We start from the raw sequence: 19,637 nt of genomic DNA on the forward strand, positions 1-19,637 counted from the left end.
GGAATATCCGAACCGCAGACGATTGTCTGGTCTGATATTCCCAGAAATGAGAAACGCATCAATTTCCTGTGTGTCTGGGGAGAGCAGAATCTCAAGCCGCTTCTACTCTTGCTGAGAATCCTTGTAGGCAGGGGCGGGACTTTATTTAGCTGGGCCACCATGCGGCCAATCATATGCGAGGACACATTAGGATCATACCATTATGTGAAAGAAGGGTGGGCTGCACAGAGCGACGGGGAGACGGATTTAAATGCAAGCGCATCGGAAAAAGTCAAGAAATTAGCGAAAACCAAAAAAATAAGCATCATCTGGCTGTATTTCAATGATATTGGAGAAAGCAAAGCTGAGTGCAGGATTTGTAAAATGAAAATAACCTTCAGAGCAGGTTTTTGGTAACCACTCAGGATTTATTGTCAGAGGTGGGAGAAGTTCAGATCTTGTACTTGAGTAAAAGTATGAGAGTGTAGGAATACTCGGTTACAATAAAAAGTCCTGCATTCAAAATGTTACAATTAAAAGTACAAAAGTATCAGCATCAAAATATAGTTAAAGTACCACCTGCAGAGGGATCTAGATGCAGGTGTTCTTTTCCCCATAGAGACTGCCTCGCTGCACATTATCCCTTGCATAAAGATAGATTGTGGGTCCCTTATAACATGTTGTACATAGTGGAAATAAACATTCTGGTCACCTCAACATCAGGGATCTTGCACATTAAACTCCTTCTGAATCAAACCGTCACGGTAGCCTTACCTTACTGATCCCTCTTAAAATAGAAAAAGACACGTTACTTTACCAGCAGAGAGAAAATTGATTATTAAATTATTAATGTGACTAATACAGAGCAGTTTGATTATTAAGTATTATTCTGTTGATTGATATCGATGTCATTACATTTGGTGAAAAGCACATAATGACTTGTTTATGACTCGTTTTGTCAAAGTTTAGGACTTGGACTTGACTTGAAATTGCCCATCCTGATTTGAGACCTGACTTGGACTTGAGCACAAAGACTTGAGACTTGACTCGGACTTGAGCGCAAAGACTTGAGACTTGACTCGGACTTGCAAAACAATGACTTGGTCCCACCTCTGGTAATTATTCAAGGGCTACTGAGTTAGGTTGTTATGCTCATGTTTTATTGAACCCACTGATTTTCAATGTTTTAACCTTCCTCTGTTCAATCCTTTTACATGGCTAACTTGGATCTCTTGATTTCATATGAACAGATTGCCAAAGACATGGAGCGCTGGGCTAAGAGTCTAAACAGACACAAGGAGAACATGCGTTCTGTGTCCTCCTCCCCTGCCGTCGGCACCACAGCGCTCCCCCCGGGTTACGCTCGGGCCCCTGGCCACAGTCGCCTAGATGACCGCAGAGAATCTGCCAGTGCTGATGCGGGCTATGCTGTTCTGGAGAAAAAGGTACATGACCCTTTCACAGACACACATGCCTAGCTGCAAACACCTGGGCAGCAGGGCGTCATAGTGAATGGGGAGAGTGTGCATCAAGCAGAGGACTGACCTGGTAATTATTCTCTCTCTCTGTCCTGCAGGGTGCACTGTCTGAACGGCCTCAGATCTTTCTGGATCAGATCCGACAAAGTACTGAAGTAAGGACATGGACACAGTCATCATATTTGCCTGTGTTTGTCTGATGTCCTCTTAGCTTTTCTATAGGATGCTTCAAAATGTGTTTTATTATTCCAAGCATAGATTTCTATCATTACTTCTGTGTCTATTTGTCCCTCAGTTATTGATCTTGCATCCTATTTCTGTAGCGTTCCCCTCCTCAGCAGCAGGGTCTGGTCCCAGCCTACAGTGGAGAAACTGACAGTGACGAAGAAGGAGGGGACAAAGATGAGAAGGAAGGCAGAATGACCGACTGGGTTAAACTGGCCTGTCTGCTTTGTAGGAGGCAGTTTCCCAGCAAGGAGGCACTCATCAGGCACCAACAGCTCTCTGAGCTACACAAGGTTTCAATCTCATTTAACACAATAGCAAACAATGCATAAATGATGATTTAGGAATAAGTGTAGACTCACTTGTTAAATTGTTGTCTCATATATTCTTTTCTATTGTTATTTAAAGTGTTTATAATAAATGACATGTCTAAACTTTCACCTGTTTGTCTGTATGCCCGCAGCAAAACTTGGAGCAGAGAAGAGCCCTGCAGGATTCTGCAGGAAAAGAGGTTGGTCCAGCCCCAGGGACTATAGGAGTGCGACAACATTACATTGTGCTGTTTGTTGCTGAATGTGTGCAGTTGGTATTGATTTCATTTTTTTTTTGTATTGCCTGCAGAGACTTGCAGATGGACTGGAACTTCCTGATCCTAAGAGGAGGAAGTTTAACCCCATGTAAGCAACAGTGAATTACCAAACAGACCCACATGCTGTGGTCATTTATCAAATACTAGCTAGATACTCTCATGCATTTTTCCTCTTTTACAGTCCAAGTCAGGCTTTATGTTATGTATGATATTATGTTTGCAATTGGTCTGTACTTAATAATATTGCAAGGCCTGTTGCTTACTCCATACCGTGTCTGCACACTTATAAGTTACTTTATTCTCTTCTCTCTTCAGTGATGGGATCACAGGCACCAGTCTTGGTGCCAGGATGCTGCAGGGAGGGGTGAAAAAAGGTTTTCTACTGCGAAACATGCAAGTGGAGTGAGCCCTAAACCTGACATTTCAATTTCCTGACCCAGGCGGGACAAGGACAAACCTAGCACGCAACACTTCACCATTAACATCATCTAGATATCTATAGATAAAGCTCTTAATTTTGGTTTAATTACCATTACCTCAACTGTGGTAATACACTCGTGAACTGATCCTGTAGCAGTGTATGTCAGGATATTGCACAGAATGCACTTTTTTGCTTTCTTCCTGAATGATGCAGTTTTTAGTTCTCACTTGCTTTAAAGCTTGTGTGTGATGATCAAGTTTTATGTGGTTGGGAAAGATTTTCTGTTGGAAAGTGAAAGATCAGTATAGATCTAAAGGCAGCGAATGGGATTTTCTAATATTACTGTCTATGCACCATAGATTTTTTTATTTAATGCTAAATGCCTCGTCATTCAGTGAATGACTGATCTAGGCAAACCTGTGTATACATTTTAGAAGAGACTGTGTGGCCTCATTAACTGGACGTTGTCACACTAAAAACAAGTGTGTAGATGAAAAGTGTGTAGATATAAATTCACAATGTAATACATCATTATTTCTGAAGAAAGCTATTCTGTATTTCTTTATTTGTTTAATATTGTGACTGTTTTATCAAACTCATGTAAATTAATTCACAATAATACGTTTTCATTTGTAGCAATGATTGATGTCTTGTGTGGGCAAGCCGGTCGCTGATGTTTGGACATTTTAACCTGACATTTCCCAAGCTGTGTTTCTGCAAACTGGTGGTTTAAAAAAAAAGAGGAATACCATGCAACATCTAACCTGCAGAAATTGTTTCGCAGCACAAAATGTCTGTTCCTGATTTTTGTCTTTAACCAGTGGTGTAAAGAAATTCAGTAGATTTACTCAATTACTACACTCCACTACATCAGTGCTTCTCAAAGTGTGGCCCCCTAGTGGTCCGTGAGTATATTGGTAAAATTTCACATTAAAATAAATAAATACATTTAAGTTTTCCGCACTCTCGCGGGAATATCTCCGCAATAGAGAGAGCTTAAGTTTCACTTTCGATTGCATGATATAGCCCAGTTAAACACCTTCTTCACACATGTGGCCACTTGTTTGTACCATTTTCAGGCGATTTGTAAAAAACAATGTGTTTTTGGATATGTGTGGAGTTAGGTGGTCCGCGAGTGTTTTTTTATTGGTTAAGTGGTCCTTGGTATAAAAAAGTTTGAGAAACACTGCACTACATCCATTTAATACCTTTAGTTAGTTTGCAGATTTGCATTACTGATGTGAAATATAAATAAGACTTAGTTACTCCTGGAGTAACATTCACAAGCTACCCTGCAGCTTACACAGTCATTAAATTAGCTGCACCTTTAACAGCTTTGATAACACTTTAATGCATACATAATTATAATCGGAACATAAAATGATTGTGAAATTGGCCGATGTGCAGAATGGATACGTTTACTGTTGGTACTTTAAGTATATTTTGATGCAGATACTTATGTACTTTTACTTGAGTAACATTTTGATTGCAGGACTTTTACTTTGTATTTCTATTTTTACGTAAGTAGAAGATCGGAGTACTTTTCCACCTCTGTCTTTAACCCACCTGTGCGTATGGCTGTTGAGTTTCCATGGTAACAACAACAGACGCTATACTTTATCCGCTGCAGTTAGCTTTATCAAGTAACACCAGCTAACTTACAACTTACCTCTATTTTATTTGTTACGTTTTTCTTTATTATTATTTTGTAATGTAAAGTTACTAAGCTTAACTAAATTTAACGGTTTAGCTACTATAACTTTGTCATGTAAATTGGCCCACTAGTTGAGCTAAATCCGTCGTTTGTTCATTGGCTAAACTCAGTGCAGTTGGACCTACTTAAACGCCTGATATCTACTTACTGATAAGCGGCACTGACAAGCTGCACATTGTTAAAAGAGGAGAAATTGACAAGGATGTCTGAGATAGATGAAGATGCAGTCCTGTCAGATGTAGAGGGAGAGGAAGAAACACAACCAGAAGCAACCGAAGAAGAAGAGAAGGTAATCGTGACCTGAGAGATAACGGGAGAAACGCAGACACACGCCATTAACTAGTTTTGCAGAAAGTTAACCTGGAAGTTGGAACATATTGTATGATTCTGCATATATTTCGTTTTTTACTTAACGAGCCTTATATAGATGCCAATACTTGTGTATTTTTACTTCAGTAACATTTTAAGTACAGGACTTTTACTTGTAACAGACAGAGTATTCCTACGCTTTGGTATTTCTACTTTTACTTAAGTACAAGATCTGACTGAGTACTTCTTCCAACTCTGATTACAAGAAAGCTTAACATTGCCAGGATGCTGGTTTAAACGATAGGTGGAGTATCATGCTATATCATTCCATCTCTGACCTGCTCCAATAAGAAAATCCAAGGCTTAATCCCCATACTCCTTTATCCAATGCCTCAGAAGTTGCCATCATGTTACAGAATGCATTACACTGTTTTAGGAGTGTGAGTAGGCCTACCTTTTAACCCACGACACCAAATGAATGGATGTTATCTAATTATTAATCCCACTAAATGCCATAAGGTAAATAACAAGTTGGCCCAAGTAGCCTAATGCATGACTCATTAAATAATGCTGGGCGTTCCAAAAACACCTGTTGCCCACCCTTAACAAAATCATTTCTGACCAATGTATTTTTTATTTTTTAAAGCAGAACATAACCTATTTTCATTGAAATATTTAGCTATGTTTCCTATCCTGTCCATTCAATGTATTAATTGGCACCTGTAGATCATTTTTGGTTCAATCAAATTGTATTTATATTATCAAATATCACAAATGACACAATTGGTTGTAGCGATATATTCTTTACAATGCTTATCTCCAACTTAAACAAAAACACTCTATATGACTCATGTAATATTGAAAATAACAACTCAACATTCCAACCCCTATTGTAAATGTGGCAACTGAAAGCGTTTTGGGAAGACAAACTTCATATTTGTAGGAGAAAGATTTTCAACATAATTACTCTGTAGCTATGTTGACAATAAAGGACCTTGGACCTTGAACCTTGAACAGTTCATATGCTGCTGAGCAAAAACATGGTAATGTAGCTAGCAATTAGTGTATTCAATAATTGTGAAGTAACTTTCATTATTTTGGGATATATTAAGTGTGAACTATACACAAGTCACAGTGACTTGATCATTTGTTGAGCAACGTGAATCCATGAAACAGCCTGCCATGAAATTCTAATGAGTCATGCATCAATAAAGCATAACTTAAGTATATAGTGTACCCTTATTAAAAAGAGTTACAGCATTATTTGTAAATAAATCACATGAATGTCTACATGGTAGGCTTTATTTATGGCAAAAAGTTTCATTAGTTTCTCTGAAGCTCTATCATGATGAGGAGCTTGTGTCTGGGCTGAATCACATACAAACATTGATGGGGTTCTTTGGTAGATTTGATCCACTGTAAATTAGCTCCACCACAACAATTTTGAAGTATAATCCTGTGATGTATTTCCTCTCACAGGTACAGGTTTGCCATTTGACAAAAGAAGCCATTGGTCAGGGGCTCTCATTGCTTTGCCGAACAGGAAATGGACTTGGACATGCATTCGTCAAAGTGGACCTAATAGACAAGTAAGGGAACAAAAATACAGAGCTAAATGGGTTGCCTTTGCTTGACTGGTAATTCTAATTTTCAGTTTATCATTGTTCATCTGTGGCTATTTTTTTTGATTTTATTCAATTTGTTGTCACTCCACAGAGGACTGAATGACATTGCTTCAATCGGAAGTTTTATCCACCTACGTTTTGTGGATGTATCCAACAACCAGCTGACTGATCTTTCTCATCTGGAATCTCTGACCCATCTGCTCTGGCTGAAGGCAAGGACTCGTCTTCTGTATTCATTCTGATCTCTGGGGCCTGTATACAATTCATTCAAAGTTATGGAAAATCTTTAATTCAATGTTCTATAGGTTGACAATAATGCTGTTGCAAGCTTCAAAGGGCAACCTTTTGCTCAGTTGACCTACCTGCAGCGGCTGAGTATGGCAGGGAACAGAATAACAGAACTGGATGGCCTGGTTGGCCCTGCCTTGGAGAGCCTCAATCTTACAGGTTGGTCTGTTGGTTTTATGTCAGAATATGTGATGTTTCTATTATAATGGTGGGCTTTCATTTAGTCTATTGATGCAAGACAATCTTACCATCTGCATGATATAAAACAGATATCTTGACATTTTGTGAACTCTCTGGCAGGTAATGGCATTCAGAGATTGAACGGTTTTCAGAGTGGCTGTTTTGCCAACTTGGTCATTCTGGAGCTGAGGGGAAACCAGTTGGATACCACTGATGGCATTAACCTTCCCAACTTGCAGCAATTATATCTGGTAATAAAAAAACTACCATTTGATAAATATAACAAACACATTTGATGAGGTTAAGCCATTAACACCAATCTCAGTCAGCCGACTGCCTGTAACTTGTCTTACTTTCCATTCAGGCCCAAAATGTTATCAAGCATCTGGAGGGTTTAGAGAGAATGGAACGCCTCACCACACTTCACCTTCGAGACAACCAGCTAGAAACTCTGGACGGCCTCAGTCCCAACATGAAGTGTCTCCAATACCTCAATGTCAGGTACACATGTGAACAACATAGACTGTCATCAAGGCAGTAAAACAACTGTTGTAGCAGCTTTAAAATCAGTTGTGGTCTAGAGAGAATAATCAGTAAGGTAACAAACGTGCAGCAACACAATATTCGTATTAAAAGCAATAAGGATCTTTATACTTGCAAGTATGACTTCTCCTCCAAAGAGCACATACTGTTCTGAGTGAAACAGTCTCTCCTTTATAGGAGGACATCAAAGCTTAGTTACATTACAAACAACATTTGGTTAGGCCAGCTGAGACCCCCTGGCACTGTATGCAAAACTCACACCCTACACAGAACAAAAGGGATACAGATAACACCTTATCCTAACTTCCTTCCCCTCATCCTTCCTGTAGTGTCATAAAACCCCCTTGCAAAAACATCTGTTGATCACTCACACACATTCAAAGGTCACTCCAGGGATTTGACCTAATCAGTCAAAACGTTGACATGACATTTTCAGAATACAGCAGTTTACATTTCATTAGGTTTACACTGTATTAAGCTTTAGTCCCATAATTTCCATCACACACCGAAGAAATCTATATATCCAAGATTGTTTATCCTAAATGCTTCCGTCTCTCTCCCTTAGAGGCAATGCAATATTAGAAGAGAATGCCCTGAAAAGCCTCGCACTTGTGTCAAAAACTCTGCGAGCTTTGGTGCTTACTGATAATCCTCTGGTGGAATCGACAGACTACAGGCTGAGTGTACTGATGCTCCTGACACAGCTGGAGCGAATTGACAAAGATCCTGTCTCCCCTGAGGAGATGGCTGAGGCCAAGGAGAGATTCAAGGTAAAGCTAAGAAACACCTTATTTCTCTATTTGGCATGGTCAGGCATACATTTCTGCTCTATTATTTGTTTTCTTACTGCATCTATTTCATTCCAGGAACTGAAAGAGGAAATGTCTGAGCCATAAGATTGCAATGAGGAAGTGTTTTACCTTGAAAACACTGGGTTGGTGTTTGTGTTGAAACGTATTGTAGTATACTGTATATTATTTTGTCATGTTCTATCAGCCTATTTATTTTTTCAATAATAAACATTTGAAAACGTTTATTTCTGTGGTGTTTATTGACATAATGTGAGAAAATGCTGACAGTGACAAAGCAACCTTTCAGTGACTAGGCAGAGAAAAAGAGTGTATTTGAACCTTGTGCTGCCTGCGGGCCATACTCTCCTTTCTTTCCCTGAGTAAGGATGAGAGGGCAAAATCCACCACCATATTCCTGTTGGCAGCCATCCAGCTTCAGCGTTAAAGAGACAGGCACATGCAATGGATATGTGTGGAAATCCTTTCTTATGTTGTCTACACTGAGCTAAACTGTTATACAAATACATAATATGCACATTATTTCTGATAATACAATCTTTATAATAAAGTTAATGTTGCCATACCTTAACATAGTAGCCTACTGTTGCCGTAACCATGAAGTCCCCCCAATTTTATTTCTTCAAAGTGGTGGATGCAATTTCAGTCGTTCATGATAATTTCAAAAACAAAGCCATAACTACTCAACTGTCTTTTACATTGTGTCTATCTGTATTAATACTCGTGTTTCACGTCCACAGTGATTTGCTCATTGAAAAGGAAATGAAAAGCTATCACCACATGTGTGTAACTTTAATGGGCTGAACATGAGTCCAGAAAGAAACGTCTCGTGCGTAACTAGCCCCATACTGTTCCTCCAATGACTGGGTCAGGTGGGCGTGTCTAAGAGAGGAGACATAAGTCCCGTCCTCTCTTCCCTTCCTCCTCCTCGGTTGTACTTGGGCAGCTAGCAGCGGCGTGGCGCAGCTTTGAACCTACAAACCCGGCAAGCACCTGTGTGATTAACAACATACAAACTTAATTTAGCAAGCTCTGTTCTCAAGAAACAATCCAGCAACCATGACTAGCTACCACAAACCCGATGAGAAAACCCTGCAGGGACTGAAAGACATCGCTAACAAGCTCAGGATCAACTCCATCAAGGCGACATGCGCCTCCAACTCTGGGTAAGTCATTCAAAGTTAATGGCTTGTTTGTTAATATTACGTTACACATGAGAAACGTATTCAGTTAGTGTAGCGTTACTGTAGTTCACTTTACCTGCGGGGTCTACACGTGCAGCGGATTATCTTCACGCGGTGCAGACCGTGCAAAGTGTGGCCAAAGCAGACAGCTAGCAAGTACTTATGCTAACTGTTTCATAAACATGTTAAGCTCCTTTTTGAGCAAAATGTGTATTTAGTCAATGCTTAGGCTAGCATAAGCTAACAGTTTGTGCCATAAATGAAACCAAATGGCAGGGTCTGTATCAATAATAAGGTTGGATACAGTAGTCTTCTGTGCTATTGAGCTGATCATTTATTCTCTTTTATAACTCTGTAATGCTCCTAGCAAGGTTGCTAGATGAATTATGTCGTTATAGCACCAGCCTGCTTCTAGCTAACAAGAAACCACATGATCATGCAGGGGGAATCTCGTGGTCAGTTTCACAATTTAATTTAAAGCAGCTGCGTGTTAAAATGCAAGAGAGATGCATATACACACACAATAGTTGCAACTTCTTTCAAGGGAATCTGTCAAGTATGATAGACACGCACGTCAAATGGTCACCTGTAGTTTTGACCTGAATTCGCAGAAGCTTTTGTCCTCCTGCAGTCCTCCTCCCATTGTCACTATGGAGTGAACCTAATCCGCATGCGGGAACAGTTTCCAGGGTTTCCTTATTGGCAGGGGTGTAACTAATACTGAGATTATGAAGGCTGCCCTTTGCCCCATAGTATTCAGTGTGTTCGGCATATTCTACACCTAGAACATTCCAACTGCAATCTACTCTTTCACAATGCATCAAAACTGCCTGTAATTGACATAATGCGTTTTGGAAGACTCTCAATTGACACACATTAGCTGACTGTCACATGTACCATACTATCATGTTCATCTGTTAAACCTCTGTATGCAGGAAGGTTTTTAACTATATAATTGTTGTCTTACTATTTAGCTTTTTACAGAAAATAATTTTCTTTATGTAACACTTCTATAGTTTATTTCATTCTTTGTGTTTTGTTTATTAGCATCCAGTACACAAAAGGAAAAAATAAGCCACATGTTCCAATTGTTCTTTAAGCACCAAACCTTTTCTTTCATCACGTTATATGGATATACAAATATACTGTTTTAAAGTATCACGATTTGAAGTTTATAGAATTGACAGAATTTAAGACAGCACAAAATAATGTATGAAGCATGAACCTTTTGACATCCAGTTAAAACACACATGTTCTCAAACAGATTACATGTTTGAGAACACTGGGTCTTATCATTAAAGAGGAAATCTTTCTATGAAATATTTAAATTTGTTGAAAGAATATTCTGTAATTGTCTACAAGTCTTTAGTTGTTTCTAATGTCTAGGCCTTGTGCGTTGTTTGTTCCTGAAAAATTGTATATTCACTTTGCTGTATGATTACTGCTCATTTTATTTATTTGAAACTTGATTTCAAAGATTGTAAAGTTTGATAAAAGTCAAATGTATCCTCTGACTATCACCTGGCCATTTTCATCACGTTTAGAGTTCTCCATAGTATCATTAAAAGGATTAATTGTATTTGTTCTGCATTCTCCAAAAAACCCAGAATTGTGTAATTTCCCATTTAATTTACTTGTGCAACTTAAACCTTCAGAAAGGAAATGTTTGTTGGTGAACCTGTTTTTGGTACTTCCTTGTATCAACTGACAAAGAAATGGAAGAACTGTTACCTGAACGTCCGGACAATGAGGAAACTGAAGATGTGATTCTGTTTCCCTTAACAAAGATTCTTTTGACTTTTGACATCCAACACTCAACACCTGTTGTCATAATTTCTTTGATATGGAACATTAAACACGAGTATCTGATTGCTTTGATAACAGTATTTAATTAATTTACTTAAGTCTATTTCTCGGCAGGTCGTTATCACTCAACAAAAGGAAATTGGGTAAACGGAGCACTGGGTTTTTGATTGTGAAATATAACAACGATCATCATGTGTGTTTGATAAAGATAACCGTGTGTTCCAGCATGAACAAAATGGCATTTGTGATTCAACCCACTTAGGGAAGTAAAGATGCTTTTGAGAAATGTGGGATTTCTAAACATGTCGCTTACAATACTTGAACCACTATGCTGCAACTAACAGTTTCTCGAATGTGCTTTTTTAAAAAAAAAAATTATAATTGCAATAGAGTGTGAAAATATATAAGTGTTATCATGTTAAGAGATTAACATTATATTTTCATGCGTGGTTCTAATACCAAAATATCTGAGGTTTTGAACATTTGTAAATAATTGCTTGTTAAATGTATCCGTTTGAATGCCTTTTCAGAAATGACCGTTAATGTCAAACTAAAACCAAGTGTGCGGTTTCCTGAATGTAGCAACACATGCATGTGTATATGCACGATTTGGATTTGGATCTAAATAATCATATTTTTCATGTGAGGTTTTATTTAAAGTACATGTTCTCCTCTCCCCAGGCACCCCACATCCTGCTGCAGTGCAGCAGAGCTCATGTCTGTGCTCTTCTTCAACACCATGCACTATAAAGCCGAAGACCCTCGTAACCAGTGCAACGACCGCTTTGTGCTCTCAAAGGTTGGTTATTTTTTTCTTCTTATGAGAGACTGATATTCTTAACTTGGCCAGAACAAATGATCTTTGGTAATGCTATTGTCTTCAAAGACTATCCTCTCTGTTTCTAGGGCCATGCTGCACCCATCCTGTACGCTGCCTGGGCCGAGGCCGGCTACGTGAAGGAGTCTGATCTGCTCAACCTGCGCAAGATCGACTCTGACCTGGAGGGCCACCCCACCCCAGTAAGTCACCAATCCGGTAATTTATGGTATTCATGTTTAATTGGGAAACAGAATATAGTCTAGAAGTTAATTTTATATATAAAGTATAACTTTCTCCCCCTTTGCTATTCACCAGAAACTGGCCTTTGTGGACGTGGCTACAGGATCTCTGGGACAGGGTCTCGGGGCTTCCTGCGGGATGGCCTACACTGGCAAATACTTTGACAAATCAAGGTATATATTTATTAACATCAAAGGTTTAAACGACTTGCAATAATTCTTGTCCTGCTTTTGAAACTGGTTTATAGTGATCTGAAACAGTCAGTTTTCAGCATTAGTCAAACTGTAACCTTTTTATCACCGTTAGGGTAGGTCATTTTGCAGAAACCACTTCGAGCGCTAGAATTTGAAAGTACACAACCCGAAAAAAATCTGCCCCTTCCTTCAGACTTCCTCACAGAGCCCCTCCTCCAACACACACGAACGTGCACATGACCAATGAGGGCACAAGAGAAGTTTGTGCACGAGATGGAAGGCTGACAGAAATATTTGTGTATATTTATGGTCAAAGCATTTAATTTATTCATTGCTATCAGGATGTTAAGAGCATTCCATGGAATATAACAAAGTGTTTCTGAAGAGACTTACCTACCCCACCTTTAAGTTCGAAGTAGATGTGCAGGGGTTCTCTATAACTTTATACTGCAACTAGACTCTTTCTGGAATTCTTTAAATGTCATACATGTGCCTAGACTCGCAGGCAGGGATCCGTTTCCTTTTGAAGTTGTGCCTGTGCTGCTCTGTGATCAGGTTAACAGAGAAAACCTGTAGTAGTGACAGGAGCCTGCCGTTAAGCCATCAGTATTATACTCCAAATTAGCAAACATTTTACTGAGTGATTTATGTCCCTGACACTAACGCCTTATTTATCTTATTTGCTCCAAATGTAAGAGCTCCAGTTCAATAGTTTCTTTTAATTCATTGGTGACAATCAAGATGCAAATCTGTTTGTCTGGGTTTTGGTAGATAATAGGATGCAACTGTTACTTTTCAACTTTAGTGTAAACATGGTATGAATTGCTTCTTCCAATTTAAGTTTGTCTGACTTGTATCTTATGTAATATCACTCAAGACCACTTTTATTCTGAACTGAGTTAGAACTTCTGCAGTAATCTTAACTCGACAGACCTTTCCAGTAGCTTCCTTGTTATGGTTAACTGTTACATTTGTTAAATCACACTAATATTCCGGTTTATACATTGTGTTGCAGTTACCGCGTATACTGCATGATGGGAGATGGAGAGTGCTCAGAGGGCTCAGTGTGGGAGGCCATGGCCTTTGCCTCTTACTACAAGCTGGACAACCTGGTGGCCATCATGGATGTCAACCGGCTCGGTCAGAGCGAGGCCGCTCCCCTGAAGCACGACATGGAGGTCTACCGCAAGCGCTGCGAAGCCTTCGGGTCAGTGCCAAAACTCCACTAAGTTCATAGGAAACATTATGATATGAAAGCCTTTTATTTGAAAATGCCTCTTAATATACTATCAAATGTAACCTTTGTCATATTTGTATAGTGTATCCATCTGTGTGGAAGCTGGTTTTTATATTGATTTGTGAAACTTCTATATCTCTCAAATTGCGTTTTCACATGCTTGCTGGACTTTCTAAACCCTCCCATGTCCTCTACGCCTCTTTTTTTGTCTATTTTTTAAATCTCTGCTTACCAGTTAATAAGCGCTCAACATGCATGTTCCAAAGTTCAAACATCCCTGGTTTTTGGGTTAATAATTGCTGCGGTGATTTTTAAAGCTATGCCCTCTTTTTGCAGATGGAACACGTATGTTGTGGATGGACACGATGTGGAGGAGCTGTGCAAAGCTTTCTGGCAGGCTAAGCAGGTCAAAGACAAACCCACCTGCATTGTTGCCAAAACATTCAAGGGCAAAGGACTCAAAAGTGAGTGTGGCTTTCATATGAGAGTTATTTTATTTTAGTCTCCGACATACATTTGAGGTTTGTTCATTCCTCGGCTGTAGATATTGAGGATCTTGACAACTGGCATGGAAAGCCCATCCCTAAGGACAAGGTGGACGGCCTCCTGAAGGAGCTGAAGGCTCAGATCCAGGTCCCCAACAAGACCCTGTGCCCTGAGCTGCCCAAAGAAGACACTGAACCCGCGGACCTCAGCCCCATCGCCCTGCTTTCACCCCCGGCATACAAGAAGGGAGAAAAGGTACCTAAACACCGGTCAATTGTGTTCCTTTTTTTATGCTGGCTAGTGTGAGCAGACTAGATTGTTTTTGAAACACCTGAAGTACATATGGTTTTGTCTCTGTCTTTGCTTCCACTCATTTCCTTCCTTCTCCGTCAGATGGCAACAAGGCGTGCATATGGCGTGGCACTTGCCAAATTGGGCGAGGCAAGCAAGAGAGTGGTGGCCCTGGATGGAGACACTAAAAACTCCACCTTCTCAGAAACCTTCAAGAAGGCCTTCCCTGACCGCTACATTGAGTGCTTCATCGCTGAGCAGAACATGGTACGCAATATTTACATCTTCACGGGGGATTTTTAGGCGTTTTTGCATTTGCCAAGTGACCAAAAGATTAACTCCAATTTATGAAAAGGGATAAATATAGTTCAGGTTTAACTCTTTACTCTCATAATCTGCTAAACTAGTCTAATCTGTTTCTATTCATTCTCTAGCATGATAATCCCATCCTGTCACTTCCGTAAGGGTAACGCTAACTGATGTCTTAACTTGCTGCTGCAGGTGGGAGTGGCCATTGGCTGCGCCACCCGGGACCGCACGGTTGCATTTGCCAGCACGTTTGCCGCCTTCTTCTCCAGAGGCTATGACCAGATCCGTATGGGAGCCATCTCCCAGTCCAATGTGAACCTGGTCGGATCTCACTGCGGAGTCTCCATCGGTAAGCTGAAGAGTCATTTGATTTGTCACAGGGCAAAGTGAGTGTTCCCTTTACCTGACTGATCTTCTCTGCCTTCAGGGGAGGACGGTCCTTCCCAGATGGCCCTGGAGGACTTGGCAATATTCCGTGCTATCCCAACATGCACTGTGTTTTACCCCAGTGATGCCGTTTCCACAGAGAGAGCTGTTGAGCTCTCAGCCAACACAAAGGTGGGTAGGCCACCTTGTGGTAGAACATGGTGTCCAATATGTTGTCTTAACATAGCTGGAGTATCATTCTTATCATCTCTCTACATTTCCAGGGTATCTGTTTCATCCGTACCAGCAGACCAGACAATGCAGTCATCTACTCTCCAGATGAGAAGTTTGAAGTGGGCATAGCCAAGGTGATGATCAATACAATTATTTTACACTCTATTATTATATGTAGCTTTTAGCAACAAAAAAGCAATTGGAATGGACACCAGAGCATTAATGTATATGTCTGCCCAACAGGTGGTGCGCCAGTCTGACAGTGATTGCGTGACTGTGATTGGAGCTGGTGTGACTCTGCATGAGGCCCTTGCTGCTGCAGACATGCTGGCCAGTGAAGGTGAACACACACTGCCCTCTGGTGGATAGATGTAGGCATTAAGCCTGACATTTATAAGCACTACACCTAACTGTCATGTTTATTATACTATACCAGCTAACCAGCTGATGACCTGCATCCCCTTAATAACAAACAATCGATTTGCTCATGAACTTTATAGGGAAGAACATCCGTGTGATCGACCCGTTCACCATTAAGCCTCTGGATGCCGCTACTATTGTGGCAAGTGCCAGAGCCACAAAGGGACAGATCATCACTGTGGAGGACCACTACAAGGAGGGTGGGTTGATTTCTGTTTCTATATGCCCTTTTTACATTTTGAAATAATTCAATATAATATGTATCAGTGATGGTGTTTTGTGCAAAGTTATTCCTCAATCTACCAGGGTCCATTAGTAGATCATCATCATGTTGTGATGGTATGTCTCCTCTGTCCAGGTGGTCTTGGTGAAGCCGTTCTGTCAGCTGTGGGCGGGGAGCCCGGCATTGTTGTGACCCGGCTTGCAGTTTCCGGTGTTCCCCGCAGCGGGAAGTCCACAGAGCTGCTCGACATGTTCGGCATCAGCGCCAAGCACATTGCTAACGCCGTGCGTCAGACCTTTGCTAACTAAGGACTGCACCTTGTCTCCTGTGCTGTAGTCTCACAACAAAACGTATGCCTCATCTTGCAGCTACCCAAGTGCTATCTTTGTGGCTTTGGCTTGAGCGAAGTGTGTGCTAAACCTGTATTGTTATTACCGTCACAGATGGAGAGTAATGGGAATAGGAGGGCAGTGTTATCGAAGCCTGTAGTGTAATATTACTCCCTATTAAGCACCATCTAAAACCCTTTTCTCCCATTGGCTCTCGCAACATTCCTTTAGTTGTATTATGTTTTCAAAACAGTGTCTTCACTGTAGCTCTGACATCACTTAATACTGTAAACCCGATATCTTTACAGATTTAAAAACCTAAGTAGTCGCCCAGTTTCATGGCTTCTGTTCTGTGTTGCCATTTACATTTTTCACATTCCTTACAACCATGCATCATGTCTTTTCTCTTGACTGGCCTCCTTTTTTTGTTTCTTAAGCACTGTTACTGTTTGTCTTAACTCTAATGTTCTAGACCAGTTTTGCGGTTGTGTTCGTTCACAGCTTTTGAAGCTTAGCTGTGTTGGAGAACACTTCTTTCAGATCCAGTGTGAAATTGTTAACCAATTTTTTGTTTTAAACCGTTTGAGCATTCCTCTAAAGATTCCTGGCTTCATGGGCCCACAATGTTACTGGCGTTACAGGTCACTGGTGTCATTCCATTATACATGTGCTGTGCTGAATAAAAAAGAATTAACCCAATGCCATTGTGTTAGTATTTTTAACCGCCCCTCTAGCGAAGTGGTTCAATGGGTGGCAAAGTGAAAGTCCACCACATCGGGCCAGACTTGAGTATCAACTATTGCAGTGCAATTTTGTACAGATATTCCATTAGTTTGGAGAATATCACTTAACCTGATTGGTTATTGGCTAATGGCTACACAAGCTAAAAAAATCATGACATCAAGTGGCCAAAATCTGATCAGCTCATCTTCAGACAGGTTTTTAAATGGATCAGGACGAAAAGTGAGTGAATCTTTTTTCCTGAAACTTTCAGAATCTCTTTGTGAAATATGTCAATCTACTGGATTGGCACCGCATCTTGTAACCAGATCATCTATTCATATAATATTCTGCTAGCAAATGTTAGCATGCTAAGGTGCTGAACTTTTATGTAGACCATCGTTAATATACATTAAAAAAAGACTCAGTGTGATGGACAGCCAACTTTGGTAATGATCTTAAAGCTTTAGAAACAAGGTAGTAGGTGTGTGTTCTGATTGTAGAGAAGGGACAATTCCTTTGTCTAAAACAGACACTAAATAAGATGATGTATTTCAATTTAAATGGTAGGTCTCTGCGACATTCTCTGCTATGGAAACTATTAATCCTGGTGTTGTCAGACTGAGGTTAAGCGAGGGGTTGACTGTGGTCAGTGGTTACTGCACTCTCCTGTCAAGAGCCAAATGAATATTCTTTGGAGGCATCACTGTTTACCTTGGAAGAGCAGGTTGTGTTCTGAGGGTTTCACCGTGTACTGTTAACTTGTCCAATGTACTATTTGGAATATTTTGGGATTCTACTGTTGTACCCGTCATGAATAAATACACATAAACCCCTAATAAAATGACTAGACATCATATTAACGGTCCTGTTGTTCACACACACTCTCGACTTGAACATGAAAACGCACACACTTTGAAAGATTTAGTGCATATTCGTGTTGTAACTGACCAAATAGAGAGGGTCTGTCTGCAGGTTTCACCCCACAGTGAAAATCCTAGTTTGGCTCAACACTCAGCCAGTGGCACCTGCTTTGCTACGCTGTGAGTGTGAAGATGTACACGGTGCAGACGACATGTGCAAGCAGTTAATGTGCGTACAAACAGTATTGTTTGTACAGGGTGTAAAACGGGTTCATTGTCATCTTCTCAGAGTTCATGTTTGTTTTCATACATAGATGCTAGTGGAGCTTCGCCAAACATGGTTGGCTCCGGAATGAACTGTCTACCAACCCTGTCTCTTGTTTGGAAATGACCCAAGGTCAGTCTGATTCAGTCAGGAGAAGGCTTAAAACTGACAGTGGATCACAAATTCATGTGTCAACCCACATGACTATTTATCACATGTGTATGAAACTGTATTCCAGTATCTGTTTTTTGCCACCTGTCTATCTTCCATCTCCTCCACAAATATCTGTTTTCCACCTGATGTTAGCAGACAGTTATGAAAGGGTGAGGAGACAAGAGGGAGCAGGGCGGGTCTGTGTTTTTCATGGTGCTAAGAAACGAGGACCTCTGTTAACAATGTGAGAGTTTATTTTTTTTACCTCTACGCCTCCTAGATATTCCTTTTCCTCCTGCTCTCTCTTCATATAAGCATCCACTCTGAGTTGAGGGCAAGTGGAATGTGGTTAGAGAAACTGCACTACAGCTTTTGCTACATGTATTTATGGGGATAAATCGTCTCTGTTAAACAATTTCTTCCACAGTTTCTTTCCTTTGGCAATACCGTCTCTCCTGGACTTCAGTCTTGAAGATTTAAAAGTTTTGGACTTATTTCTACAAGAGCTCAAATTGAGTCAACTTTTAACAATGCAGATGCCAGTGATATGGATCACGTTCATTTGTCTGTGTGGCACAGTTTTTTGTGGACACAACTCTTTACACGACATGGATTTATACTTGGAAACCTCTTCTGAGTCACATGAATTAGAAACGGCAGCCGTTCAACAAACAGAAGTTGATAGAGGAGTGACCTCACTAGATACATATGCTTCTAGTCGAACCCTCCCTGCAGGTAAGTTTATTTTTGATTCTTTCAAGAGCTGCCTGCCTGCATGATCTGACTAATACATGCTTTCAAAACTAAAATAGCTTGACATTATTCACATAGATTGCAGAGTGAATTTATTTTTCTTATGTCTTGAATTTGTTTGTTTGGTCTGCTTTATGACTGGTGAAGAGGAGAATGGGATTGAGCATCTCCAGATGGAGGCAGGGCAGCAGAGGGAGCATCAAGGAGCCAATTTTAGGACGCTGGAGTCCAGACAAAGGAGAGGTGTCTGGTGGATGAGGAAGCACGCAAACGCAGTGGAAGCCAGTGCCTATAGAATAGTATGAAACTTTACTATTGACACATTATTATCCTGGTTAAATAAAGGTCAAATAAAAATTAATGTATATCTTCCATGTGGGCAGTTTGTTTAAACATATTACACCTCTGTTGTATGCTGCTTTGCTCCTTTGTTGAATCATTTGAGTGACTAATTGCAGGCAGGGCTGGGGGAGCCTCTGACGGGCTGGAAGAAGCGCGGGAAAGGAGAGGAGACCAGCACCCTCATGACTGAACTGAAGGAGCTCCATGATGAGAAACAACGACTGATGGATCAAGGGAATGCA

The 19,637-nt window shown here is 40.4% G+C and overlaps 3 protein-coding genes and 1 long non-coding RNA gene across 4 annotated transcripts in view; all 4 read left to right on the plus strand.

Annotated features, from left to right (window-relative positions):
• The window catches only part of rbm10 (RNA binding motif protein 10), a 45,568-nt gene extending 42,241 nt beyond the window's left edge, over positions 1-3,327 (plus strand). The window contains exons 18-23 of the mRNA XM_010783691.1: positions 1,230-1,424; positions 1,556-1,612; positions 1,781-1,975; positions 2,146-2,193; positions 2,304-2,359; positions 2,587-3,327. Of these exons, the coding sequence (XP_010781993.1) occupies positions 1,230-1,424; positions 1,556-1,612; positions 1,781-1,975; positions 2,146-2,193; positions 2,304-2,359; positions 2,587-2,677 (642 nt within the window). The 3' untranslated portion in view covers positions 2,678-3,327. The remainder of the gene's footprint in view (positions 1-1,229; positions 1,425-1,555; positions 1,613-1,780; positions 1,976-2,145; positions 2,194-2,303; positions 2,360-2,586) is intronic.
• A 1,048-nt stretch (positions 3,328-4,375) lies between these two features.
• lrrc23 (leucine rich repeat containing 23) lies at positions 4,376-8,387 on the plus strand. The gene is made up of 8 exons (XM_010783699.1): positions 4,376-4,695; positions 6,195-6,304; positions 6,432-6,552; positions 6,646-6,787; positions 6,929-7,059; positions 7,173-7,309; positions 7,917-8,121; positions 8,218-8,387. The coding sequence occupies exons 1-8, from the start codon at positions 4,609-4,611 to the stop codon at positions 8,245-8,247; spliced, it is 963 nt and encodes a 320-aa protein (XP_010782001.1). The 5' UTR covers positions 4,376-4,608; the 3' UTR covers positions 8,248-8,387.
• A 682-nt stretch (positions 8,388-9,069) lies between these two features.
• On the plus strand, positions 9,070-16,998 carry tktb (transketolase b). Its single transcript, XM_010783709.1, has 14 exons — positions 9,070-9,326; positions 11,832-11,949; positions 12,057-12,170; positions 12,286-12,383; positions 13,420-13,611; positions 13,978-14,105; positions 14,186-14,382; positions 14,521-14,685; positions 14,920-15,076; positions 15,155-15,285; positions 15,378-15,461; positions 15,571-15,667; positions 15,828-15,947; positions 16,106-16,998. Exons 1-14 carry the CDS (start codon positions 9,220-9,222, stop codon positions 16,276-16,278), a joined length of 1,881 nt encoding a protein of 626 aa, XP_010782011.1. The 5' UTR covers positions 9,070-9,219; the 3' UTR covers positions 16,279-16,998.
• Positions 16,999-18,949: 1,951 nt separating this feature from the next.
• On the plus strand, positions 18,950-19,632 carry LOC104956245 (uncharacterized). The gene is made up of 3 exons (XR_799527.1): positions 18,950-19,035; positions 19,201-19,352; positions 19,512-19,632. It is a non-coding gene; the product is annotated as an uncharacterized lncRNA (long non-coding RNA).
• Positions 19,633-19,637: the final 5 nt, after the last annotated feature.

Source organism: Notothenia coriiceps, unplaced genomic scaffold, assembly GCF_000735185.1.
Source record: "Notothenia coriiceps isolate Sejong01 unplaced genomic scaffold, NC01 NC01_scaffold00000665, whole genome shotgun sequence".
Lineage (NCBI taxonomy): Eukaryota > Metazoa > Chordata > Actinopteri > Perciformes > Nototheniidae > Notothenia > Notothenia coriiceps.